The following is a 22,765-nucleotide window of genomic DNA, read 5'->3' on the forward strand; positions in this document are numbered from 1 at the left end:
CCTTCATTTAAACTGCCAACAGCTTTGAAGCCAGAAGTTCAGTTGGAAGGAGGAATTAGGACGACTCCCATTAGTGCCTTAAACAGTTTCTTAGTCTTAAAGAATGTAATATGTCTAATTCACTGCCAATAGGTTTGTGTGCACAGTCTGAGAGCTAAGCTCAGATCCAACACTAAATACAAACATTTGCAGGTTTGAACTATAGATTCATACTCTCTGGGATCTATATGGTAACGAGAGGTAGAGAACTTTATTAGGGATTTTGTCTGGTGACTACAACCATGCTGTGCCAACACAAACATTGCAAATGCAGGCAATGGGGCAAAGAAAAGCCGGGGTTGTTAGTGCTATTTAGACCAGCTGGGGGGTTGTGCTTACCTCACTCTTCTTTTTGACTGGCTTTTGGAAGGAACACAAACACTATAAAACCAGCCTGCCCTTTGCTTACCCCTCTCGTCCTGCCCTTCTCCAACTTAACTCACTCTGATTGCATATGACTCCACTCCAGCCCTCCGGACAGTCACAACCAGTCTGGTTCTCATTGCACGTTCCACCATTTCTGCAATCATCGCATGTCAGGCTGCAGTCATGACCAAAGGTGTCCTCCAAGCAGACTGGAAGAAAAAGAAGCTGCAGATGAGTGGGCTTTCCAAAAGCTGCTTCATCGAGCTGAAGGGTTGAGCTGGGCAGCCAAACCCATACCACTCAGGAACACTGAATCTCCAGCAAACGCACCAGTAATGTGTAGAGCAGTGGTGTGTCTGGGACATGTGGGGAATGCATAAGAGTCTGGAAATGGTCTGCCCATTGTGACAGTTCATGTCATAAGCAGCAAGACCCTGGAATGTTTGGGGTGACGTCCTGGCTCGGTTGAAATCAATGACAAGACCCACGTTGACTTAAACAGAGCCAGGATTTCACACTTGGTGTTTAATGAGAGGTACAATATGAATCCGAACTCACAAGTGAAGAAAGGGTGTGTGTGTGGGGGAGTATTTTCTTCTGTTTTGGCAGCAAACTAGTTCTCCGAGACAAGATATTGCTTTTAAATAGGTTAAGACCTTAAGAGACAAGTTGTGAGCCCTGGTTTACAACTGTGAATGCTCAAGTTTGCATAATACAACTGAAGGTGTCTGTAAAACGAAGGGGCACCACTTTTCCATCCGCAAGCCACTACTTGCACGCGGAACCTGTAGCTGAGTGCTCAGCTACCCAACCTGAGTGTGCTCAATGGATGACAGCCCCCGCAACCTGTGCCGTAATGCAGGCTTCGTACATGACAAGCTCTGTGGGTGCACTGAGCTGCTTGTGCAAATTTGGACATGTACGTTTGCTCCAAATGTGTTGCTACTGCTAAAGACACCAGAGAATTTTCCACATGCCCTTGCTACAAAATGCCCACCAAATTTTTCCGAAAGCGTGTGCTCTCCTCTTGCTTCCACCTCTTCTTCCTCCTCCTCATACTCCTCATCGAAGAGCTGGGTGAACTCATCACGCAGGATGGCGACGTGAGGAATAGGGCGTATGATGGGGCGCTGGCCATCCAGGGCTTCCATGGGGTCATCCAGAGCTGGGAAAATCCATGGGGAAAGACCAAACGTTTCCATCCAAATCACCAATCCAAAGAGGAGAGATTCAAAGATGAGTGAAACGAGAGATGAACAAGAGATTAGCAAAGAGCAGAAAAATGTGCAATAAAAAGCAGGAAAAGAGAACAAGATCTGACAAAGTCAGTGGTTCTGTACTGATTTAGCGTTTTATAGAGTCTACTCCAGTGACCCATACATCTGTCCCTGGCCACTTTGGGGACTGTGATTCATTCCCTGTCTCTTTCCTTCTCCCACATTCCCATATTCTTTTATTTCTCTCAATCTAGAATTTTATACCATTCCCATCATGTGAGTATCTGACTGCCTCCAAAAAAAAAATCTACTTGAAAGGCTTATATTTTATATTTACAGAGAGATCTGATTTTCCAGGAAACTGTTCTGTCACACAAGCTAGGTCCTCAAGGCCTAGGTCCACAGCCGTCTCAAGCTGCCGCAAAGGGACTCTTATCTTGTTTGTTATTTTTGTTTTTATAACCTAAGTACGACAGAGCTACCTTGACATTTCCAATCCAAATATGCCTTTCAGAAGCTGAAGTGAAAACTGGTTACAATTTAAAACGAGAGCACATGCTAGGGGACACAGCACAGCTACGTTTGTTTGCCTGTTTCCCAGCCTTTCCTGGCTTCTCCACTGTGCTTCAGCTGCTCCCTTGAACTGCATCATCATAATTCATCAGAAAACCCGCTGCATCCTAGAACAAGCTTAATGGAAGATGTATGCCTAATGCCCCTAGACTGTTTGGAAAATCTCAACCCTGCCAGGAGCAAAGTCTCTGTGCAAGCAGGGAAATTGTTCTGTCTGTGTTGTTGTAAGCTGCAGAGGTTTTCCATACAGTTATGATAATACAGTTCATAGTAGCAGTTTGTGTCAATAATGGAGCTGTGAAGAAGCCAGCAAAGGTTCAGAAAGGGTTTAATAAATCATTGCTCTGCCACCCAGCATACTTTCAAAGCAGCCTGGAGGATTTAGACTCAAGCCTTCCATTCCTCAAAAGATGTACATCAAAACCCCCCATAGACTGCTCTGGAGATCTCAGATCTGGCCTCTCTACAGTGAAAATGATTGGATTATACACAAAGTTGCACAAGGAAATGACACCAAATGAAAACTGTGTAAGGGAAGGAAAAGGGTATATATAAATGAAACCCTTGTTTTCACTTGATATTGTTTCCTGTTGAAGATTTTATACATAAATATCTTCAACAGGAAATCATACACACACACAAAAAGATGTCTCTTACGAATACAGCTCCTCCGGTCTTCATCCAGTTTGTATCCAATCTGGCAGCTGCACTGGAAGGACCCCACCAGGTTCTGGCATGTGTGTTCACACTCACCGTTATTTGAGGAGCACTCATCCACATCTAAAAATATATACATGGGACTATATATACATATGCAGATAAGAGAAGTGTCCAGCATAGGTCAGGGACTCCAAGGCATACAGAGTATTCAGAGACTAACGAGTATTACTGTTTCTGCCTGACTTTCTAAAATTAAATCAATGTTGGGCCGAGGGACGCTGCAGGTCTGATAGAAGCCTTCAGGTTCCAGAACTCTTTTCACCACGTCGCAGAATGGATTAGAATCATTTCTCCTTCCCATTTGAAGTTTTTAATTTATCCTACCAATATCTCTGGATAAACAAACTTTGTCTCATTTTCTGTCCTGTTCAGCCATGCAAACCTACCAACATTTCTTTTACATAAAACAAAGATCACACATGCAAGTGAACCACAAATATTTGAAAATCAGTTTCCCCAGTTTTAAGAATCAGCCTATGTATGCTGGGCCAGTTGGACTAACTTAATCTTCCAGCTAATAACATCAAATGGGGCTGGATAGCTATGCTAGTGACAAAACAGATTATCATCGGGGAATGGAAACCCAAAATCCCACCCACTTATTATATTCTGACTGGCTAAATGAGCTACTCAGAACAGAACTGATGGAAAAACTGACATTCCCTGGGAGAAATAATTAGAAGAAATGGCCAGCTGTTTGGGGCCATATGGAAGTATTTCATGTCACCTCACTTCAGAGCTCGCATTAGTCATTATCTTCCTAGCTATATTTTTGTAAACAGATTGGCATTTGCGTGGGTCCCTCCAAAGCCAAAATTACATGCAATACAAAATGACATTTCCATGAATCGTTAGAAGAGATGGGACCAAACCAACTCTCTTCAACTTTGGGAAATTCTGGGTTGGATCCAAACTGTGCTCTTTAGCTGCTACTATCTTGAGCTAATCTCTGTCTTGCTTGCGTGTTTCTTTGCTTCTTTCGTCAAACTAAAAAACTTAAGAGAAATCACCAAAAATAAGCCTTTAAATCTGACTTAACATTTATAATAAGTTCAATGTAATTGTAAAACCAGGCATAACAGGACTAGTGGAAGGACCAACACAGCCATGCCTGTAGCTGTCACTAACACAATACTGTAATGCAAAGGGGCTGAGCCAATGTCTTTCGTCTTTCACCTACCACAGTCCAGCTAGGCATTGCTGCTTACCATCACACCCACAACCATCGGTGTTGAGCCTGTATCCAGCATAGCAAACACATTCATAGCCGCCAGGATAATTGTAACAGTCCTGCTGACAGCAATGAGAACGAGCGTCACAGTCATCGATATCTAAAGACGGAAAACAAAGAGCATCAGTTAGCACAAATCTGAGAGTTTCTGCTTTGCAGAAAGCGGACACATGCATCCATCCAGGCCTTTCCATTTCTTATTTGGCTGATGAGCTCCCTTCTCTGGCCTGTGATTTTGTTTAAAAGTAAAGTGCAAAGGTTACAGAAAAAGGTCTGCATCCCAAATCAGTAATAGAAACGATATGCCATTTTAGAAATCAGCAATAAATATGTTTTAACATATAATATCTGCACATCATTTTCCCTTCCTTTTGCAACAGCTGACAACTTCATACCAATCTAAAATAAAGCAGCACTGCTTTCTTAGGTGCAACAGCATGAGCTGCAGTGGGCCACACAGGGAAACCTGAACCCTGGATGCAACAGATAAGGATGAGAAAGACCGAGCCAACGTTTCTTCTAGAGATGTAGCTAGCCATCTGGATTATCTGTTGGAAATCTTCATGAACTTCATGTTACTCACATAGGTCCCTAAACAGTGTAGGATTTTTTTTTAAAAAAAGCATTGGTGTTTACCTTCAAAGACATGTGAATCTGACTGTACTTGGAAAGTGACGCAATATTCATAATTGTAAGTGAACTAGGGAAGGAGTGGGGTCTAGTGGGTCAAGTACAAGGGACAGGGAGTGAAAACTGCTCAGTTCTATTTCCAGCCCTGTCACTGACTCACTGTGACCTTGAGCAAGTTTATTAGATCATGATTTTCAGAAGCGATAAGCACTTGCAGCTCCGTCTAAAGGAAAATGTCTGGTTCTTAATCTCTATGGAACTCAGCTTACCCATCTGTGAAATGGGCTGAAAACCTCCGTATTTCCCGGGGGTTCCCTGGTAAAGGGCTTTGCTATCCCCAGATGAAACCTGGGAGTGCAGAAGATTATTATTTTGTGATTAAAACTTGCCAGGGAAGAACCAACACTACTCAGGCCTATGTCAAACAACTTGGGTGAGGCATTTATGAGCCTACTGTGCAAAGCCAAGTTTAACTGCCACATTACCTCTCTTTTATCTTGCACTGTAGTAAGAGAGGTGTTCCTTTCTCAAGAGGTTTCTGGAGACAATACTTTTACTTCTCCAGCTGCTCTTAGGAGAGCTTCCTCTTGCTCAGCTATGCGAGAGGCAGAGCTAGTACTCCTTTCAACTAAATCGGTGATGGCTTGTCCATTGTGCTTTATTTCAGAAAGAGAGTGAATCTGTTCATTACAGATGGTGTTGTGAAAGGGAAGGCGATCCCTGAGCCCAAATGAAAAGCAGCAGCACCAGAACCAGATTTGAACCAGATTTGTCTCCTGCGTCATGCGATAACTGGGACTTTCCAGTTCCACACAAATAAGTTTTATATGGAATCAGTCATAAATCATTTCCCTATCATCTGTCACCACCCTGTACTCTTCCATTTTTACAGACAGTAGATAACCTTCTTCCATTATCCCATACATTCTTGCACTATTCAGGACATACAGCACCATACGTATGATTGATTTGACAGAATACCTATAGGGTTTCTTAACCCTTCTCTGAAATTCATCTGAAAGATCTCTAGGCATTGACCCAGCCAAGTTCATACTCACCATACCTGAGAAACATCCAAGGTTATCTAAGTTTAAACACTGGACCCAGCCCCACAGGAAATACCTGTTTAAGTTTATTGACACAGGAAATGCCTGGCTACTGAGCATTACAATATGTTTCCATTAGGTTAATTGTCCAGTGGCACACGGAACTACATAGTCTAAAGTGAAATACACACATCAAGATTATGGCATTTATGTACAGAAAGCTCAAGTTGCATTTCCTTCTTACCCAGTGTGTTAATACATCCATCATACACCCAGATGCAGCTGAGTTATAGATTGCTGGCTGGTGGCCGATCTGTCTCACCCAGTGATACAGTCAGTCATTTCAGCAGTGTTGCCACTGAAGCAGGAGGAGAGAGGCTACATTTCCTAGTCCAGGGACAGGTTTAGGGGTATTCAAAATAAGCCACAAGGGGGCGCCAAGGAGGAAAGTGCATCCCCAGCCACAGGCTAACTTCTTCATTATTCACAAAGAAGGAACTAATCTTCTGTATCCTTCAGAAGGAAATGCTTTCCAAGGAGCACTAGTTTAGAATAAGTAGGGATTTAGCTACCCATAGGTGCTGCTCTCAGCCATATAGCCCAGTGGGTCTAACGCATTTTCATATGGCGGAGCACTCCTTAAAAATCAAGATCCTTTTGTGAGCACTTCCCCTCCTGCAATCCTGATCCTTCACCTTTCCTGCAACAACCGCTATAGTGCTAGGCTAGAGGGAATGGCAGCATTCAGAAAATGTAAAGGGATCAATATGAAAATAGATTCCCATTAATATGATGGGTGCAGCTGCTTGAGTACAGCCCTACATTGTATCTGTGCTGTTTATATCCCCTCCCTTGGTGCAGAACATATTAATATTAGATCTCCCTTTGCTGCCTGCAGCCCTCGCTGCTCAGATCTCTTCAGGTTACTCTGCTCTTTAGTTCTGCCCTCCATGGTGTTTGCCATTTCATCCACAAATTGGATTGCAACTGATTTTACATCAGAGATGCCCAGCAAAGACAGATACACAGGAACTATGCACAAGACAAAGTGCTTGGATTTGTTTGGCCAGAAAAGCCTCAGGAGATTATAACAACAACACATTAGGTTACTACTGCTTGAAGTTGGAGGTGCTTCACCATTGGAACAGAAGCAGATCCATGGACCACAATCTGAGATCAGTGCATCAGCAAGAGTCTCATCTGCTGAGAAAGCCATTATCATCCAGTTCCACTAGAGCAGGGGTTCTCAAACTGAGGGTCGGGATCCCTCAGGGGGTCACAAGGATCTTACTTGGGGGGTCGCGAGCTGTCAGCCTCCACCCTAAACCCCACTTTTCCTCCAGCATTTATAATGGTGTTATTAAGTTTTTAATTTACAAGGGGGGGGTCGCACTCAGAGGCTTGCTATGTGAAAGGGGTCCGTACAAAAGTTTGAGAACCGCTGCACTAGAGGCACTGTACTCTGTGTAGTACTTAAGGAGGACTGGCCATTCAGATCTGAACTGGCTGAAGAGTCTAGATTTTATAATCCCTCCTTGCAAATAAATAATAGAAGAATTTTTAAAAAACGATTAGATTATCAAGTCCGTTGTCCTGCAAGAGCAGGGCGCAGACCTCAGATTCAGGCAGTATCAGAGATTAACAGGAATGGATGGTTACACTGTGAAAGAGAAAGCATTCAGTATTTTACTAGAGTGCTCTTCACTGAACTGAGGGTTTTGGTTTTTTTTTTTACTATCAATATTTCAGTATTTTAATATAAATCCATATGGTGTCCAGAGGAAGGCACCATCCCTCTTTGCATAGATTGGAATCTTATTCATACTCAGCCAGCACAGACCCTCCCCAATTAAGAGTTGTCTAAAACACAGCAGGACCATATGGATATGCCAGCCCCTGTGGAGCACACGGAAGTTCTAATGTGAAGGACATAAATTTACACCATGTAGAGGTTAAGCACAGGAGTTTATTACGTACAGCGCTGACGGAGTGTCACCTTGCTTATTAGGCTCAGAGACACTGTTAATTAATTGATTACAATGGAATATATGGATTTTTCATGGGCGGGGGAAAGTGACAGGGTAGGCAGTCCCACACCCCCAGATAGGTTTAGCAGCAAGACATAATAGCACAGTAGCCAATGGTCAAAGGTTACATAATGTCTTTGCCCATGGTCTTATGTTGACAAATTAATATTTAACATTTAATTAGTGCTTTAATAAATGTATTAGTATAAAATATATATGTTGAATTTTGATTTGGGGTTCTTAGGAATGAAGTAGCTTCTTTGATTGTCCAACAGATACATATTTAGAGGTAAAAGCAAAGAAACAGTGAAAGTATATAGCAATAAAGATTGTCTTTTAAGTTGTTTATTTGTGTTTTAAGGCAGGCATTGGTTCCCGGGAAAGGGAGGTGGGAGGAGGCCATATCTTATACTGACGTGCTTGAACCTTTTATAAACTTCAGGTTGGATGTGTGGGAAGAACATCTCTCTACAGAAGAAACTAACACAACAGAAACAGGGCTTTTTTGTTCTATTTGCAACTTTGAATAAGCCACAATTATTGCCTCCAACATCTGGCGTTTTGCTGACCAGGCATATTTTAGCAAAAGCAATGTTATTTTTCGGTTATTTTGCTTTTACTTAGCTAATTACTATTTTCAAGGCCTCTGACTTCTTGACCAAACTTTGGACTTTGGGCCTGTACACAAATCCATATACTAGGGTATTACATCAGCAATGGATTTTAACCCTTCATAATGGAACAATGTATCACTCAGCACACAACGGGAGCCACCTCTGCAGGGCAGACTGCTTCCCTTACCAATGCAGGTTTTCTGGTCCTCATCAAGCTGGTAGCCAAAGTTACAGGAGCAGACAGGGCCGGAGCTAGTGTGACGGCATAGATGGGAACAGCCACCATTACTGGCCTCACAGCTATTCACAATCTCCATCTCTATCCCTGGAAAGCAAACAAGCATACCGTATGGATATCTATCGAGCATCTTGTAACATTTACACAGGATTTTTCCAGGGGATCATGGCCGACCCATCTCTGCCGTACCTGGATTTACAGAGCCACATTCTGGCAGGCACCCAGTATTTGGGATAACAGACTCCCAGAACAAGCAGGCTTCATTGTGTGCACATATTATGGCTGTCTATGCGCAGCCCTCGGAATAATAAGAGTAGGAACAATGTGCAGGAGAGAGGGGTTGGGGGTAGCTGTAGTGGGTAGAGGCCATTGATAGGAGAGGAAATGATGCACAAACAGATCACATGCAGTTCACAGCTACTGATCCCAGGCTATACCCCATAATATCCCTGCACAAATCCTGTTCTGGACAAACTGTGGGGCAGCCTCTCTACAACCTTTCAAATGGCCTTGAAAAGGGGCCACTCCTGCTGCTGACTGCTGATTTTGGACATGCTCCAGCACATGCTGCCAGCCCAAATCTGGCGCGTCACCTTTCCGCAGGTTCTGCACAGAGATTGAAGGACAGCTAGAAACTGGATCAGCAGCAGCACAGAGCTAATTACAGAAATATTCAGGTTCTGATAGCCGGGAGAGTTGGAGCCACTTCTTGTAATGCTGGAAGAAACGTGAGTAGCAAACAGACACATGAGTTTTTGCCAAATGATCTAAAAAAGGTTTTTAATTAAGCTGATTTATGGCCAATATGAAACTTATTAATTACATGTTTTAAAATCAGGCTAGCTAATTAAAAGCTTTGCAAACACAAAGGAACTTATCCCCAGAGAGGATTTTGGCTCAGTTCCATACATCGCTTTAAAAGAACAATTTCGATATTTTCATCACAAAATGACGTGATTTTTTTTTTCAGCTCTTGTAAAATCCTGGGATGGGCGCATGAAAGCCACGAATGCTGGCCCTGCCTCTCTCCTGACATCGGGCAGGGAGCCAGGCCCAGGTGTAGAGCAAGGGTTTGTCTTTCACTCAGATCTCAGAACAAAATGAAGAACATTTTATTCTTTCTCCTTTGTTGCCATTGTAAGAGCAGTTAGCAGGGTTATGAAAGGCAGAACTTCTGCTTAGAGATAAAAAAAATGTTAACCATGCACCCAGTGAGGACACTTGAAGGAAATTAACACCAGGAACAGCACTAAATTGAGCCCCTTGCTGGAAGCCTTAGCAGAGACGCCAAAGCCTCAAAGAGCTGCAGAGACTGAATTAATCTCTCACTTCTAGCAGTGGACATTTCAGAACCGGGCTGAAGCATGCCAGTAGGAGGCTACGTGCATGGGTGAAGCTTGCACTGCAATCGCCAACAGATGTACTGTTTCAGTCTCCAGGGCAGGCAGTCTGGCATCTTTTACCAGTAACATCTACTAACCAGAACCAATGTGAATAAGAAAGCAGCTAGGCATTGAGAGTGGTCCAGATCTTTACAAGTCACCTGTGTGCCAATTAGCAGCAGAAGCCATGGGAAGACTGGGTTCTTTGCTGGGACATTCACAACGCTAAGAGAAATTAACTGGGCAGATCCACTACTCCCAGACTCGCATTTACCTTTCTCATCTGACACTCCATAAACCTACCTGCTTTAATTTCTTAACCCCATCCAAGAAAGGGAAGGAACATTGCTAATTTAATATGAAACTCCTCTTTATATGATCTGCCTGTAGGCTGCAAGGAACTATACTAGTGGGGGAAAACCAGTGTTATTTTAATAGTTGAATAGAGTACAGCATCAGTCCAATTCTGCACGTCACTCTCAGACCCCATCAGTCAGATTCCTACTCTTGTAAGGACAATTTTAATGTCAACACCTAGATCACAGAGAAGTGCAGTAGCAGCAGGAATGAAGGGTTGAAAGGATGGATCTCATATCGTGTTGCTTCTTATAAGAAACAATAAGCCTGAGGGACCACTACTACCCCCCAGTCCAGTGTACTACATAACTGACTAGCAGAGTATAGCAGGGAACAGCTGGGGTAAGCAAGAACATAGGTAGTGACAAAACCCAACGTTAATTCATTTGCTAGGGGATTAATAACAACAAGGACAGCTATGGTGGTTCTTTACCACATCAGTAATGGACAGTAGAGCTTTACGTGCCAGTGACTTCACTTCGGGCAATTAGCTATCACTGCTGGTCTTCATTAGCCTGATAAAGAATTATGTGTTTTATCATTTCATAACCCTGAACGTCTCTTTTTCCCTGGGAGGGAATTGACGGGGACACATTAGATCAAGTTCTGCCTCAGTAACAATTCTGCAATTTCACAGACTTCAACTTGGGGAGGACAGAGAGCAGCAGAGTTAGGTCCATTGTTTTTAGACAGCTATTAATACATCACCAAAACCACTGCAGGCAGTTTCATGATCCCTTTAAAGACCCAGCACAGCTCTTGTCCTGGTGAGAGAATAAGCAGTCCCATAAACTTCCCTTGAAAGATGCCACTGAAAACGCCTAGGACTCTCATTGTATCAGCTCACTTAGAACAACAATGGACACAGGTTTTGTCAAGGATTACCTCACTGTTTACTTCCCTTCTTTTTCCCCCTGTCAAAACCATGTTCTCTCCTCTCGTTGTCTGTGGGTTAGTGAGCCCGGGCAAGGCGGTCAATACTTACTGTAGCACTGCTTGCCATCTTCCCCCAGCTCATACCCAGGGTTACAAGTGCATTTAAAGGAGCCGCGGGTGTTGAGACAGCTGTGTGCACACACGGCCAGCCCAGTTGCACATTCATCTACGTCTGCAAGAGAAAGACGGGCAATTACCAAAACCAAGCAGAGCGGCTCTGGCAGTGGAATGCCCTCCAGGAGCACAGCTCCCTGCTTTTCAGTGTGTTCAAGAGAGGGACGGTTTGGGGGGCTCCTTTCTGAACTGCACACACAGACTGGTCTCTGGTCCCTCCTAAGAGATAAAAGCTGGAAATAGCCATGTACAGCTGCATGATGGAACTAACTGGAACTTAACTAGAGTGGGGAGGTTGGGGAGAAATATGGCAAACATACATTGTTGAATCGGTTGCCACATGTCTTGTGCACAGCTAGGAAACACGTATGATTGTCTTTCCTTTGTATTGCACTACTGCATTTCTGGAAGCAGGGATCACTGGCTCAAAAGCCTACGTTGGTGGGAATAGTGGGTTGTACCCTCTTCTTTTCCAAAACCTCTGCCACAGACTCAAACCAGAGACCAAGCATTTCATTTTTGGTGTTTCTGACTTTTGGGGGGGGGGGGTGGCGATGAGGGGGGAGTGATTCCTTACATTCCACTGCACCTCCCCCCAGACTGGTGTCAGGACCATAAGCAGAGACACCAGCAAACAGAAGGACTGCAATCAGGAGCTATTCATCTGTTCACAGGAGACCTCCAGCCCCACTGCTAGATCAGTGAAGTATGGCTGCTGGACAGATTTAAACTAATCACAGGAAATCTTGGATGCTTTCCTGAGCTGAACCTCTGGAAAAGCATAAGGTTCATTTGTCACTATGTTAGCCACCAACATTAACAATACCAAGGGTTGTGTCTCTCTCCATGCACGCTGCATTGTGGGTACTGTACCTTCACAGGCCTGGCTGTCAGCTGCCAGCCGGTAGCCGGGGTGGCACTCGCAGCGCACTACTCCATGGCGATTTTGGCATTGGTGCATGCAGCCTCCATTCCTATTGGCACATGGGTTCCTCACTACAGAGACAGAGCAGGGAGCAAGTACACATCATTTCAAACAGATCCTCTCTCTTGCTGGCATTAGCCTAGTGGAAGAATAAAGCGCCGAGTGGTCATGGAGATCAAGGAGAGACTGTAGTTCATTTAATACAATCCATGAATACAAGACAGAAGCTCCATTCCTGGGAGAAAAGGTCCTCATTTGCATTAAGGACTGCCCTGGACATGGCCCAAAACTCAAAGTGAACCCTGAACTCTTTTGGGGACTCACCGGAAATGCATTTACCAAGCAGTCCCTGGCAGCGCATGCCTATCCCACAGGCTCTGTGCACAAACTGTCACAAAAAGAAAAGGAGTACTTGTGGCACCTTAGAGACTAACCAATTTATTTGAGCATGAGCTTTCGTGAGCTACAGCTCACTTCATTGGATGCATACCGTGGAAACTGCAGCAGACTTTATATACACACAGAGATCATAAAACAATACCTCCTCCCACCCCACTGTCCTGCTGGTAATAGCTTATCTAAAGTGATCAGCAAGTTGGGCCATTTCCAGCACAAATCCAGGTTTTCTCACCCTCCACCCCCCCACACACAAATTCACTCTCCTGCTGGTGATAGCCCATCCAAAGTGACTACTCTCTACACAATGTGCATGATAATCAAGGTGGGCCATTTCCTGCACAAATCCAGGTTCTCTCACCCCCTCACCCCCCTCCAAAAAACACACATACAAACTCACTATCCTGCTGGTAATAGCTCATCCAAAGTGACCACTCTCCCTACAATGTGCATGATGATCAAGGTGGGCCATTTCCAGCACAAATCCAGGTTTTCTCACCCCCCCACCCCCATACACACACAAACTCACTCTCCTGCTGGTAATAGCTCATCCAAAGTGACCACTCTCCCTACAATGTGCATGGTAATCAAGGTGGGCCATGTCCAGCACAAATCCAGGCTCTCTCACCCCACCCCCTTTTTTCTTTTTCCCCGGGGACACACACACACACACACAAACTCACTCTCCTGCTGGCAATAGCTCATCCAAACTGACCACTCTCCAAGTTTAAATCCAAGTTTAACCAGAACGTCGGGGGGGGGGGGGTTGGAAAAACAAGGGGAAATAGGCTACCTTGCATAATGACTTAGCCACTCCCAGTCTCTATTTAAGCCTAAATTAATAGTATCCAATTTGCAAATGAATTCCAATTCAAACTGGACAGTCTCTACGTAAAAGAATAAATGGACACAAATCAGATGTCAAGAATTATAACATTCATAAACCAGTCGGAGAACACTTCAATCTCTCTGGTCACGCAATCACAGACATGAAGGTCGCTATCTTAAAACAAAAAAACTTCAAATCCAGACTCCAGCGAGAAACTGCTGAATTGGAATTCATTTGCAAATTGGATACTATTAATTTAGGCTTAAATAGAGACTGGGAGTGGCTAAGTCATTATGCAAGGTAGCCTATTTCCCCTTGTTTTTTCCTACCCCCTCCCCCCGCCAGACGTTCTGGTTAAACTTAGATTTAAACTTGGAGAGTGGTCAGTTTGGATGAGCTATTGCCAGCAGGAGAGAGAGTGTGTGTGTGTGTGTGTGTGTGTGTGTGTCTCCCCGGGAGAAAAAAAGGGGGGGGGGGTGAGAAAGCCTGGATTTGTGCTGGACATAGCCCACCTTGATTACCATGCACATTGTAGGGAGAGTGGTCACTTTGGATGAGCTATTACCAGCAGGAGAGTGAGTTTGTGTGTGTGTTTTTTGGAGGGGGGTGAGGGGGTGAGAGAACCTGGATTTGTGCAGGAAATGGCCCACCTTGATTATCATGCACATTGTGAAGAGAGTTGTCACTTTGGATGGGCTATCACCAGCAGGAGAGTGAATTTGTGTGTGGGGGGGTGGAGGGTGAGAAAACCTGGATTTGTGCTGGAAATGGCCCAACTTGCTGATCACTTTAGATAAGCTATTACCAGCAGGACAGTGGGGTGGGAGGAGGTATTGTTTTATGATCTCTGTGTGTATATAAAGTCTGCTGCAGTTTCCACGGTATGCATCCAATGAAGTGAGCTGTAGCTCACGAAAGCTCATGCTCAAATAAATTGGTTAGTCTCTAAGGTGCCACAAGTACTCCTTTTCTTTTTGCGAATACAGACTAACACGGCTGTTACTCTGAAAACTGTCACAGCATCAGTTGCCCCCCAAGATCCCCAAGAACTTTACAAAGTTTGTAAACTCTAAGTACACCGAAGTCACTTCCCCGATAAAGCGCAGACTCTTCTGGGGTGAAGCATGGCAGCTATTCAACAGCTAACAAACACTACACAACATTTCAGGACAGGAAGTGAAAAACACCAACCTATCCACCTGAAATCACCAGGGGAGTTTTAGGTAGACGGAATGCAATTAAGTTGTGATTAAGCCAGGATAACCTGGAAGGTGATCTCTGGGGATCCTTACTTACTGTATATGAATATTCAGGACCTTGGTTTTATGCCTCACCTGAGAAGGAGGGTATACATAGAGTGAGGTCCTGGCAAAGCAATGGGCTGACCTTAATGAACCATTTCCTGCAGAACACTGTGCAGTCCCATCCCTGTGCAGCGATCAAGAAGGAAAAGCAGGGCCAATCTCTTCCAAGGACTTTTTACTAAGAGATATGCTAATTCCGACCTGTTCCAGGAGCCAGGCAGATATGCAATTGTGAAATCCCATCGGATGCTCCATTTATCAGATCCCAGATGGTCCTGTTCTCCCAGCAGCTCCACAACAAAGACCTCCCTTCTCAGCACTTATGCCAACTGCTATGCATGAGAAGCCTGAGCTTCTACTCCTTCCCTCTTCAAGCTTCCTCTCCTCCCCAGCAGGAGAGGCAGGACAGCCTTAAATCTGTCCTAGGGCAGGAGGAAAGTGCAGGGGTTTCTGTTCCACTGATATACTGCTGCTCCTTTACTTCCTCAGGAGAGCATGTCCCAATACGATTTCATTTGGGTTGCCCAGGCTCCTTTCTGCTCTTCCTCAGCTTCCAAAATAATTCCCAGAAGAAGTCCAAGGCAATATAATAAGCAGAATTGGCACCAGCTTCTACTACAGTGCAACATGCCAATCTGATCTGCTCCACATCGGAGCATGCAGTTGTGGCATCCCCCTGGTTTGTGTTCAGTTAGCACTACGAGCTGGTCTCTAAATTATTATTATTAACCGTTTCACATCTGGTTCCTCTCTAGGAATGTGAGTGGGAACATGGGAATAACCATCAACAATGTCGAACTCCTACAGCGCTGGACTTCCTTTTAAATAAATCTAGCTGTGGGTACAACCTGGGAACGCAAAGACAAAAGAGAAGGAGTGCCTCTGAATTCACAATTCATTCCATGTGCTCAGAGCAGACTCACGGACACAGTGCTTGCCGTCCTCCTTCAGGTGGTAATTGTACCAGCACTGGCATTGATGCTGTGTTAGGGTCAGCTGCACGCAATCGTGTTCGCATCCACCATTGCTGACGGCACAGGTGTTCACAGCTGGGAGGGCAAAGGGTAAAACCGATTAGAGCAGGCTGACAAACAGTATGCAAGAGTCTGCTTTGCGAGTAGCCAGGGCAAAATACAGGCACCAATATGCAGATTTACGAATACAGCAGGAATCAGACTGGCTAATAAGAATTCCGAACTCTGGAGCATATTCAGTCCTGGCATAAGTGGAGGCAGTTCCTGGTGAGTCTTTAAACTGTGCTATATAAACACAGATTATTGTTGTCATAAGCATCTATTCTGTAGTCAATACACAAGATATATGCGACAATATTGTGCTATGAAGATATTCTGGGCAGTACACCCAGACCCAGGGCACTGTTCTTCAATGATGAGAGCAGCTCTATTCCGCAGCGTGAGTCTGCATCTTTAAAACACTGTTTACTATAAATCTTTATTTCCCAGTACAGCTCCCAGCTGCTCCTCAGGGAAAGGAACGTAGGCCAGAACATTTCTGGCTTGGATTACATAATCTAAAGCTAAATTCAGAAAGCTACATGGGAGGGAAGTTAACAACAAGCATGTTTGCTTTATAAACGCTAATCCCTCCCTAGCAGGTGGCAGTGTCAGAGGGCAGGGACTGGGGACTGCTTGTTTATCACGGAAACTCTTGCAATTGTTCTCAAAGGCACTGACTGCAGGTTCAATAGCCCAGCTAGTTCAAGTCAATAATGATTGTTTAGTGAAGGGCCATCTCTGGCATATTCAAATGCGTCCTCATGACAAAATGATATAGAAAATTAACTTTCTGGACTGGACGCACACGAAAGACACTCTGATTACACAGGATGAGGCCATGAAGTTATGTCACAGACTCTGCTGGGAAGACCTAGGGAGATATGTTCTAAGCCACACCTACAGGCCAGTAGCGTAGCCGGGGGGGGGAGCCGGGGGAGCGCCTGCTCCCCCTCTGAGCACAAGTGGCGCCATTTTAAATGGTTACTCAGCGGCGGCGCTCCGGGCTTTCACGCGCTCCAGCTAGGCGGGGGCCTTCACTCGCTCCGGGTCCTCAGCGGCAGGGGCCTTCAGTGCCCCTGAGGACCCGGAGCGCTGCCCGGGGAGTACAAGTGGGTGGCACCTTTTTTTAGGTGCCCCTGTTCGTTCCACCTAGCTACGCCACTGCTGCAGGCTTGCACATAAATCCGGCATCTTAACCTCCAATTTGCTGCTTTGAAAAATGTGACCTCTACACAAAAGTTAGTGGGCTTGTTTCTCCATTCACCTTATAACTTGTGTTATAAATATCGAAGCCACTTAGTTGTCTTCTTGTTAACAAACAGATGTAGAGAGTTTAGAGAGAGAGGTGCTGACAGGGAGTACCATCTAGTGGTTAGCACAGGAGACTGGGAATCTGGATTCTTGAGTTCTGTTCTTGGCCATGGCATTAAGTTTCTATGTAGCCTTGAGCAGGTCACTTCAACTCTCTGTGCCAAGGAACTTTACATAAACAAAACAAACTGTTCTTATGACCTGGGATGGCAGGTTGCCTCCAGTGAGGTTCCTCAGTTAGCCTGCTCCCCACTATGGTAAATTACCCCTAAAGAGTAACATAAGAACATAAGCATGGCCATATTAGTCAGACCAATGATCCCAGTACAGATCCTTGGGCAACCCTGCTAGTTACCTCTCTCCACTGTGATCATTTATTCCTACCCTTTGTTTCCTATCTTTTAACCACTTACTGATCCATGAGAGGACCTTCCCTCTTATCCCATGACTGCCTGCTTTGCTTAAGAGCCTTTGGTGAGGGATCTTGTCAAAGGCTTTCTGAAAGTCCAACTACACTATATCCACTGGTTCCCCCTTGTCCACATATATGCTGACCCCCACAAAGAATTCTAATAGATTGGTGAGGCCTGATTTTTCTTCACAAAAGCTGAGCTGACTCTTTCCCAACATATTGTGTTCATCTACATATCTGATCATACTGTTCTTTACTATATTTTCAATCAATTTACCTGGTACTGAAATTGGACTTACTAGCCTGTAATTGCCAGGATCACTTCTGGAGCCTTTTCTAAAAATCGGCATTACCTTAGTTATCTTCCAGTCCTCTGGTACAGAGGCTAATTTAAGTGATAGGTTACACAGCAGATATGCAATTTCATATCTGAGTTCCTTCAAAATTCGTGGGTGAATACCATCTGGCCTGGTGACTTATTACTGTTTAATTTATTGATTTGTTCCAAACCCTCCTCTACTGACACCTCAATCAGGGATCAGTTCCTCAAATTTGTCACCTAAAAAGACTGACTCAGGTGTGGGAATCTTCCTCACATCCTGTGCAGTGAAGATTAATGCAAAGAATTCATTTAGTTTCTGCGCAACGGCCTTGACTTCCTGTGTGGCAGGCTTCCTGCTTCTGATGTACTTAAAAAAAATTGCTGTGAGTTTTTGTCTTTTGCTAGTTCTTCAGATTCTTTTTTGGCCTGCCTAATTATACTTTTGCACTTGACTTGTCAGACTTTCTATTTTACTCAGTAGGATTTGACATCCAATTTTTAAAGGACGTCTTTTTTGTGTCTGTCTCTTTTATTCTATTGTTTAGCCACGGTGGCAATTTTTTGGTCCTCTTATTGTTTATTTTTATTTGGGGGTACACATTTACTTTGAGCCTCTATTGTGTTGCTTTTAAAACGTTTCCATGCAGCTTCCAGGCATTTCACTCTTGTAACTGTTCTTTTTAAATTTCTGTTTAACTAGCTTCCTCATTTTTATATAGTTCCCCTTTTTGAAGCTAAATGCTACTATGGTGGGTTTCTTTGGGACTCCCCCCTCCCCCCACAAGGGCATTAAATTTAATTACATTATGGTCACTATTATTGAGCAGTTCAGCTATATTTACCTTTTGGACCAGACCCTGTGTGCCACTTAGGACTAAAGCAAGAATTGCCTCTACCCTTTTGGGTTCCAGGACTAGTTGCTGCAAGAAGCGGTCATTAATAGTGTCCAGAAATTTTATCTCTGTATCTCATCCTGAGGTGATTTACCCAGTCAATATGGGAAGAGTTGAAATCCCCCACTATTATTGGGTTTTCTGTTGTTGTTGTTGCCTCTCAAATCTCCCTGAGTATTTCACTATCATGGTCAACATCCTGGTCAGGTGGTCGGTAGTATATTCCTACTGCTATACTCTTATTATTCAAGCATGGAATTTCTATCTCTAGGCTTTCTTTCACATATAGTACCACTCCCCTACCACTCAATCCTTAGCCTCTCCACTAAGATGAACAAGTATACTAACAAAGGTTTGAATGGATATGTGAACATAGTATCTGTAATAACTGAACTGAGAAACCTGCTCATTTCATACAGGCCACCAAAAAACTATCCAACCGCACTGACTTTTGGTCACTACACACCCAGGAGAGATTAAAAACGTGTGTGTGTGGCATTACGCATCACATTTTAGAGTTGTGTGTGTGTGGCTGGTCTTGAAAATACAACCTATAATGGAAACACAGAAAGGGCTCCCATCACTCAGATTGCAGAAGAAATTGTTGTACCAATAGGGAAGAATCTTATGAGGGGACTACCACAGTCCCTAACTAAACGCAACTCTCCACAAACCAGCACTGCTCAGGTAATCACAATTCTTGAGCAGCCTCCAAAGTATCGCTAACCAGTCAACCCTGGAAAGCTAATGCTAATAAAACTCTGCCTATTTTCCACGGGATCCCTATGTTCCTATAAAGTTCTCTACTGTAAAATCATATGCTTCTCTGGCAAACACCGCAACGTTCCAGCTCACTCATTTTTAAATATTATTTTACAACATAATTGCAAGAGGACAACATGCAGTACCATTAGCACTTAGAATCCATAGCTCTTCTTATCCCGGGATCTCAGAGGGCTTTATAAACATGACTTACTGAAGCCTCTCTATCCCCAGGGTGGTGCACAGGAAAACAAACACATGACTAACCCCTGAATGGAGTGGGACTGAAATTCTGGCTAGAACTCCAAGTGAACTGAACCTTTGGGAGGTTCAGAAAGTTTGTCGTCTTGCCCTTATTAGGCTAGGGATACTGAACGCCTCATTTACTCGCCTTTGGGTGCTCTATACCAGTGGTTCTCAACCAGGGGTCTGGGGCTCCCTGAGGGGCGGTGAGCAGGCTTCAGGGGGTCCGCCGAACAGGGCCAGCATTAGACTCACTGCAGCCCAGGGCAGAAAGCCAAAGCCCCTCACGTGGAATTGAAACCCGGGGTCCCACCACTCGCGGCTGAAGCTGAACCCTAAGAAATGCAGCTTTGCAGGGGGCCCTGTAGCAAGGGGCCTCAGGCAATTGCCCTGCTTGCTACACCTAATGCCAGCCCTGGCTTTTATATGCAGAAAAACAGTTGTCGTGACACAGGTGGGCCATGGAGTTTTTACAGCATGTTGGGGGGGAAGGGGGGCTCCTTAGGGAAAAAAAGGTTAAGAACCCTAGCTCTATACCTCCTCCTTAGAAGGTATGCCGAGTGCCCCTCTTAGCCTGATTTGGGGTGTTGCAGGACACCTCCCTTATCAGACTGGGGTAGGAGTGCTAGAATGCCTCCCTTGGCCTCGTCAGTGGGGGAATTCAGCACATACTGCAGTTGTAAATTGATTTTTCATTTGTTTTTATAGCTCACTTTGAAACACAAAGACCTTCTCCTATAGAAAGGGTTATGAACAGCTGGAAAGAAGGTCCGAGGACTTTGCCCAGAAACAAAAGGCTAAGAAGTTATATCAAATGACAGCTCATGGTGTTTATAACTTGTAAGTCAAATACAGTACAGCTCCTTTGCTCATCTATGAAAAATGACCTGAGGCTGGATGTTTACAGTAAGGAAACCGACCTCTCAGGCTTGTTCAATGCCTTTAATTTTCCCTCCTAATTAAATCCATTTAACCTGCACCTTTTTAACAAACAGTTTCTACTGTAGCAAAGTAGACCAATGAAATACTGAAAGCTATTTGATTAAGCCAGTCTATTTTTACCAGAGCGTTAGCGAAACCCCAATATTCTTCACTATGGTTGTGCAGACATTTGATCCAGGGTACACATGGAAAAAACCACAAAAATGTTCTGATTTTTCTACAAACAATTCTCCAAACTGAATCTGTTCAAACCAGAGCTCAGGACCTCTATGATACAGAACAGTTTGAACTTCCATTTGCATCAAGGCAAACATGAGTCTCTGATTAACTAAACAACATTTTTGGGAATAAAACTAACTTAACTGGGTCAAAATGTTGAAGAATGCTGCTCGGCGCTGGAGCAAGAACTATCAGTCTGCGTTAATTTTCCTGATTTTTTAAAATTTGTTCTACTTTGACAGAGGCAATAGAAGTAGTTGGCATTACTGAAAAATTATAGGTACATTACTTGAGTTATAACGGAGCTGGCTGGTGGCAATTTTAAATGTTCTGGTATATTAAAATGTTTAATAAAAACATATTCAAAGCCTCTCTAAAGCAGTTATAGTTCTTGGGTTTTTTTTTAAAAAAAAAATCATTAAAATAATGCTAAACTCAGCCAGTAAATATCTCCATATGGGAGAAAAACAAGGCCAAAGTTTAAAATCCAACACATCTTAAATCCAGAATAAGCTCACAGTATGAAACTATTCATTAGAGTCTGGAGTCTAAGTTGCCTTCGTGACCCATCAATTCTATACATCAGATTTTTAAAGATTTAAAACCTGAAGTCAAAGTTCTTGTCTTTTTTCATTTGAAAGCCATCATCATGCTGTGCTGACAGCCCAGGAGAGGGAAGTCTTCGAAGACAGCCACACAGCAGTAATAGCGTGGGCAGCAGCAGTGCAGGCTCCCCAAAGCAGATTTGAAAGGACCACTTCTACAGCTAACAAAACCAGGTTTCATCTCCCACATCCATTTAGTCCCTAGCCTTTCCACTGAGACATGCCAACCAGATGCCACATGCTAACAATTGTGATCATGGATTTTTGAGATGGGGACAATCGTCCGTAATGAGGCAGAGTGACACTTCCAGGACATCACATGGACGCCATCCAAGCACTGTCAGACGGCAAATGACTATCAGTCACGATAAAGCTGGGTTGGACATAAGCAACTAGTGAAAGGATATACATCCCATTATCAAGCGACTGACCAGCAAGTCCTCCTTGACAAAGGTCTTTTAGAAGAAAGCCCTTGGAATGCTGTGACTGACTGCTACCATGTCTTCGCCATGACTTTTCAGCGGCACTGGAACCAAATATGGTGTGACGATGGGCTGTGAAGTGCCTTGACACCTTACTGCATAAGCCAACTCAAAATATTTGAGAACTAATAAACAGAAGCCAAGAGGTAAAGCAGCAGGAATGTTGGGCTCTTACAGGTATTTTATTTCCTCTCATTCTCCTCCCCACCTCCCAAAAGTGCCATACATTGTGTTAGCAAATTTATTGTTAAAGACTAATAATCCCATCTGGGCCTCATAAATTCTGACAGTGGACATGCTGACTAATGAACCCTAGTGTTCTATTTGTGTTAACCAGGCCGGGTACATTCCAGCCCGGTACAAGTAATAGGAGCCAGACGTCAGTCTCTGGCAAGAGGCATATGGACAAGAGAGTTCTGGTTGGCATCACTGGCTATTCAGCATGAAGTAGTTTATGGTGGAAAGGATCAAAGCAATAACATCATATTGCTTTTAATATACACCACCCACATTACACTGAATAGCAGCAATGCTCTTAGATGCAAGCACTAAGATGTGCTAGGAAAAGAAGCAGACTGGCTGAATTCAAACACAGGGAATGGCAAGACCTAAAG

At 44.0% G+C, this 22,765-nt stretch overlaps 1 protein-coding gene across 8 annotated transcripts in view; it reads right to left on the reverse strand.

Moving 5' to 3' along the window:
- MEGF6 (multiple EGF like domains 6) overlaps positions 1-22,765 on the reverse strand; it is a 254,954-nt gene that overhangs the window by 40,926 nt on the left and 191,263 nt on the right. For 7 of the 8 annotated variants that reach the window (XM_073316365.2, XM_073316363.2, XM_078849309.1 and 4 more), the window contains 8 exons: positions 15,868-15,993; positions 12,364-12,486; positions 11,426-11,548; positions 8,651-8,788; positions 4,124-4,246; positions 2,853-2,975; positions 1,403-1,570; positions 483-614 (listed from right to left, as the gene is read on the reverse strand). In XM_073316365.2, coding sequence (XP_073172466.2) covers positions 483-614; positions 1,403-1,570; positions 2,853-2,975; positions 4,124-4,246; positions 8,651-8,788; positions 11,426-11,548; positions 12,364-12,486; positions 15,868-15,993 — 1,056 coding nt within the window. The remainder of the gene's footprint in view (positions 1-482; positions 615-1,402; positions 1,571-2,852; positions 2,976-4,123; positions 4,247-8,650; positions 8,789-11,425; positions 11,549-12,363; positions 12,487-15,867; positions 15,994-22,765) is intronic. The other variant, XM_073316371.2, reaches the window with a different exon arrangement.

This window comes from Lepidochelys kempii, chromosome 18 (assembly GCF_965140285.1).
Source record: "Lepidochelys kempii isolate rLepKem1 chromosome 18, rLepKem1.hap1, whole genome shotgun sequence".
NCBI classification, from domain to species: Eukaryota; Metazoa; Chordata; order Testudines; family Cheloniidae; genus Lepidochelys; species Lepidochelys kempii.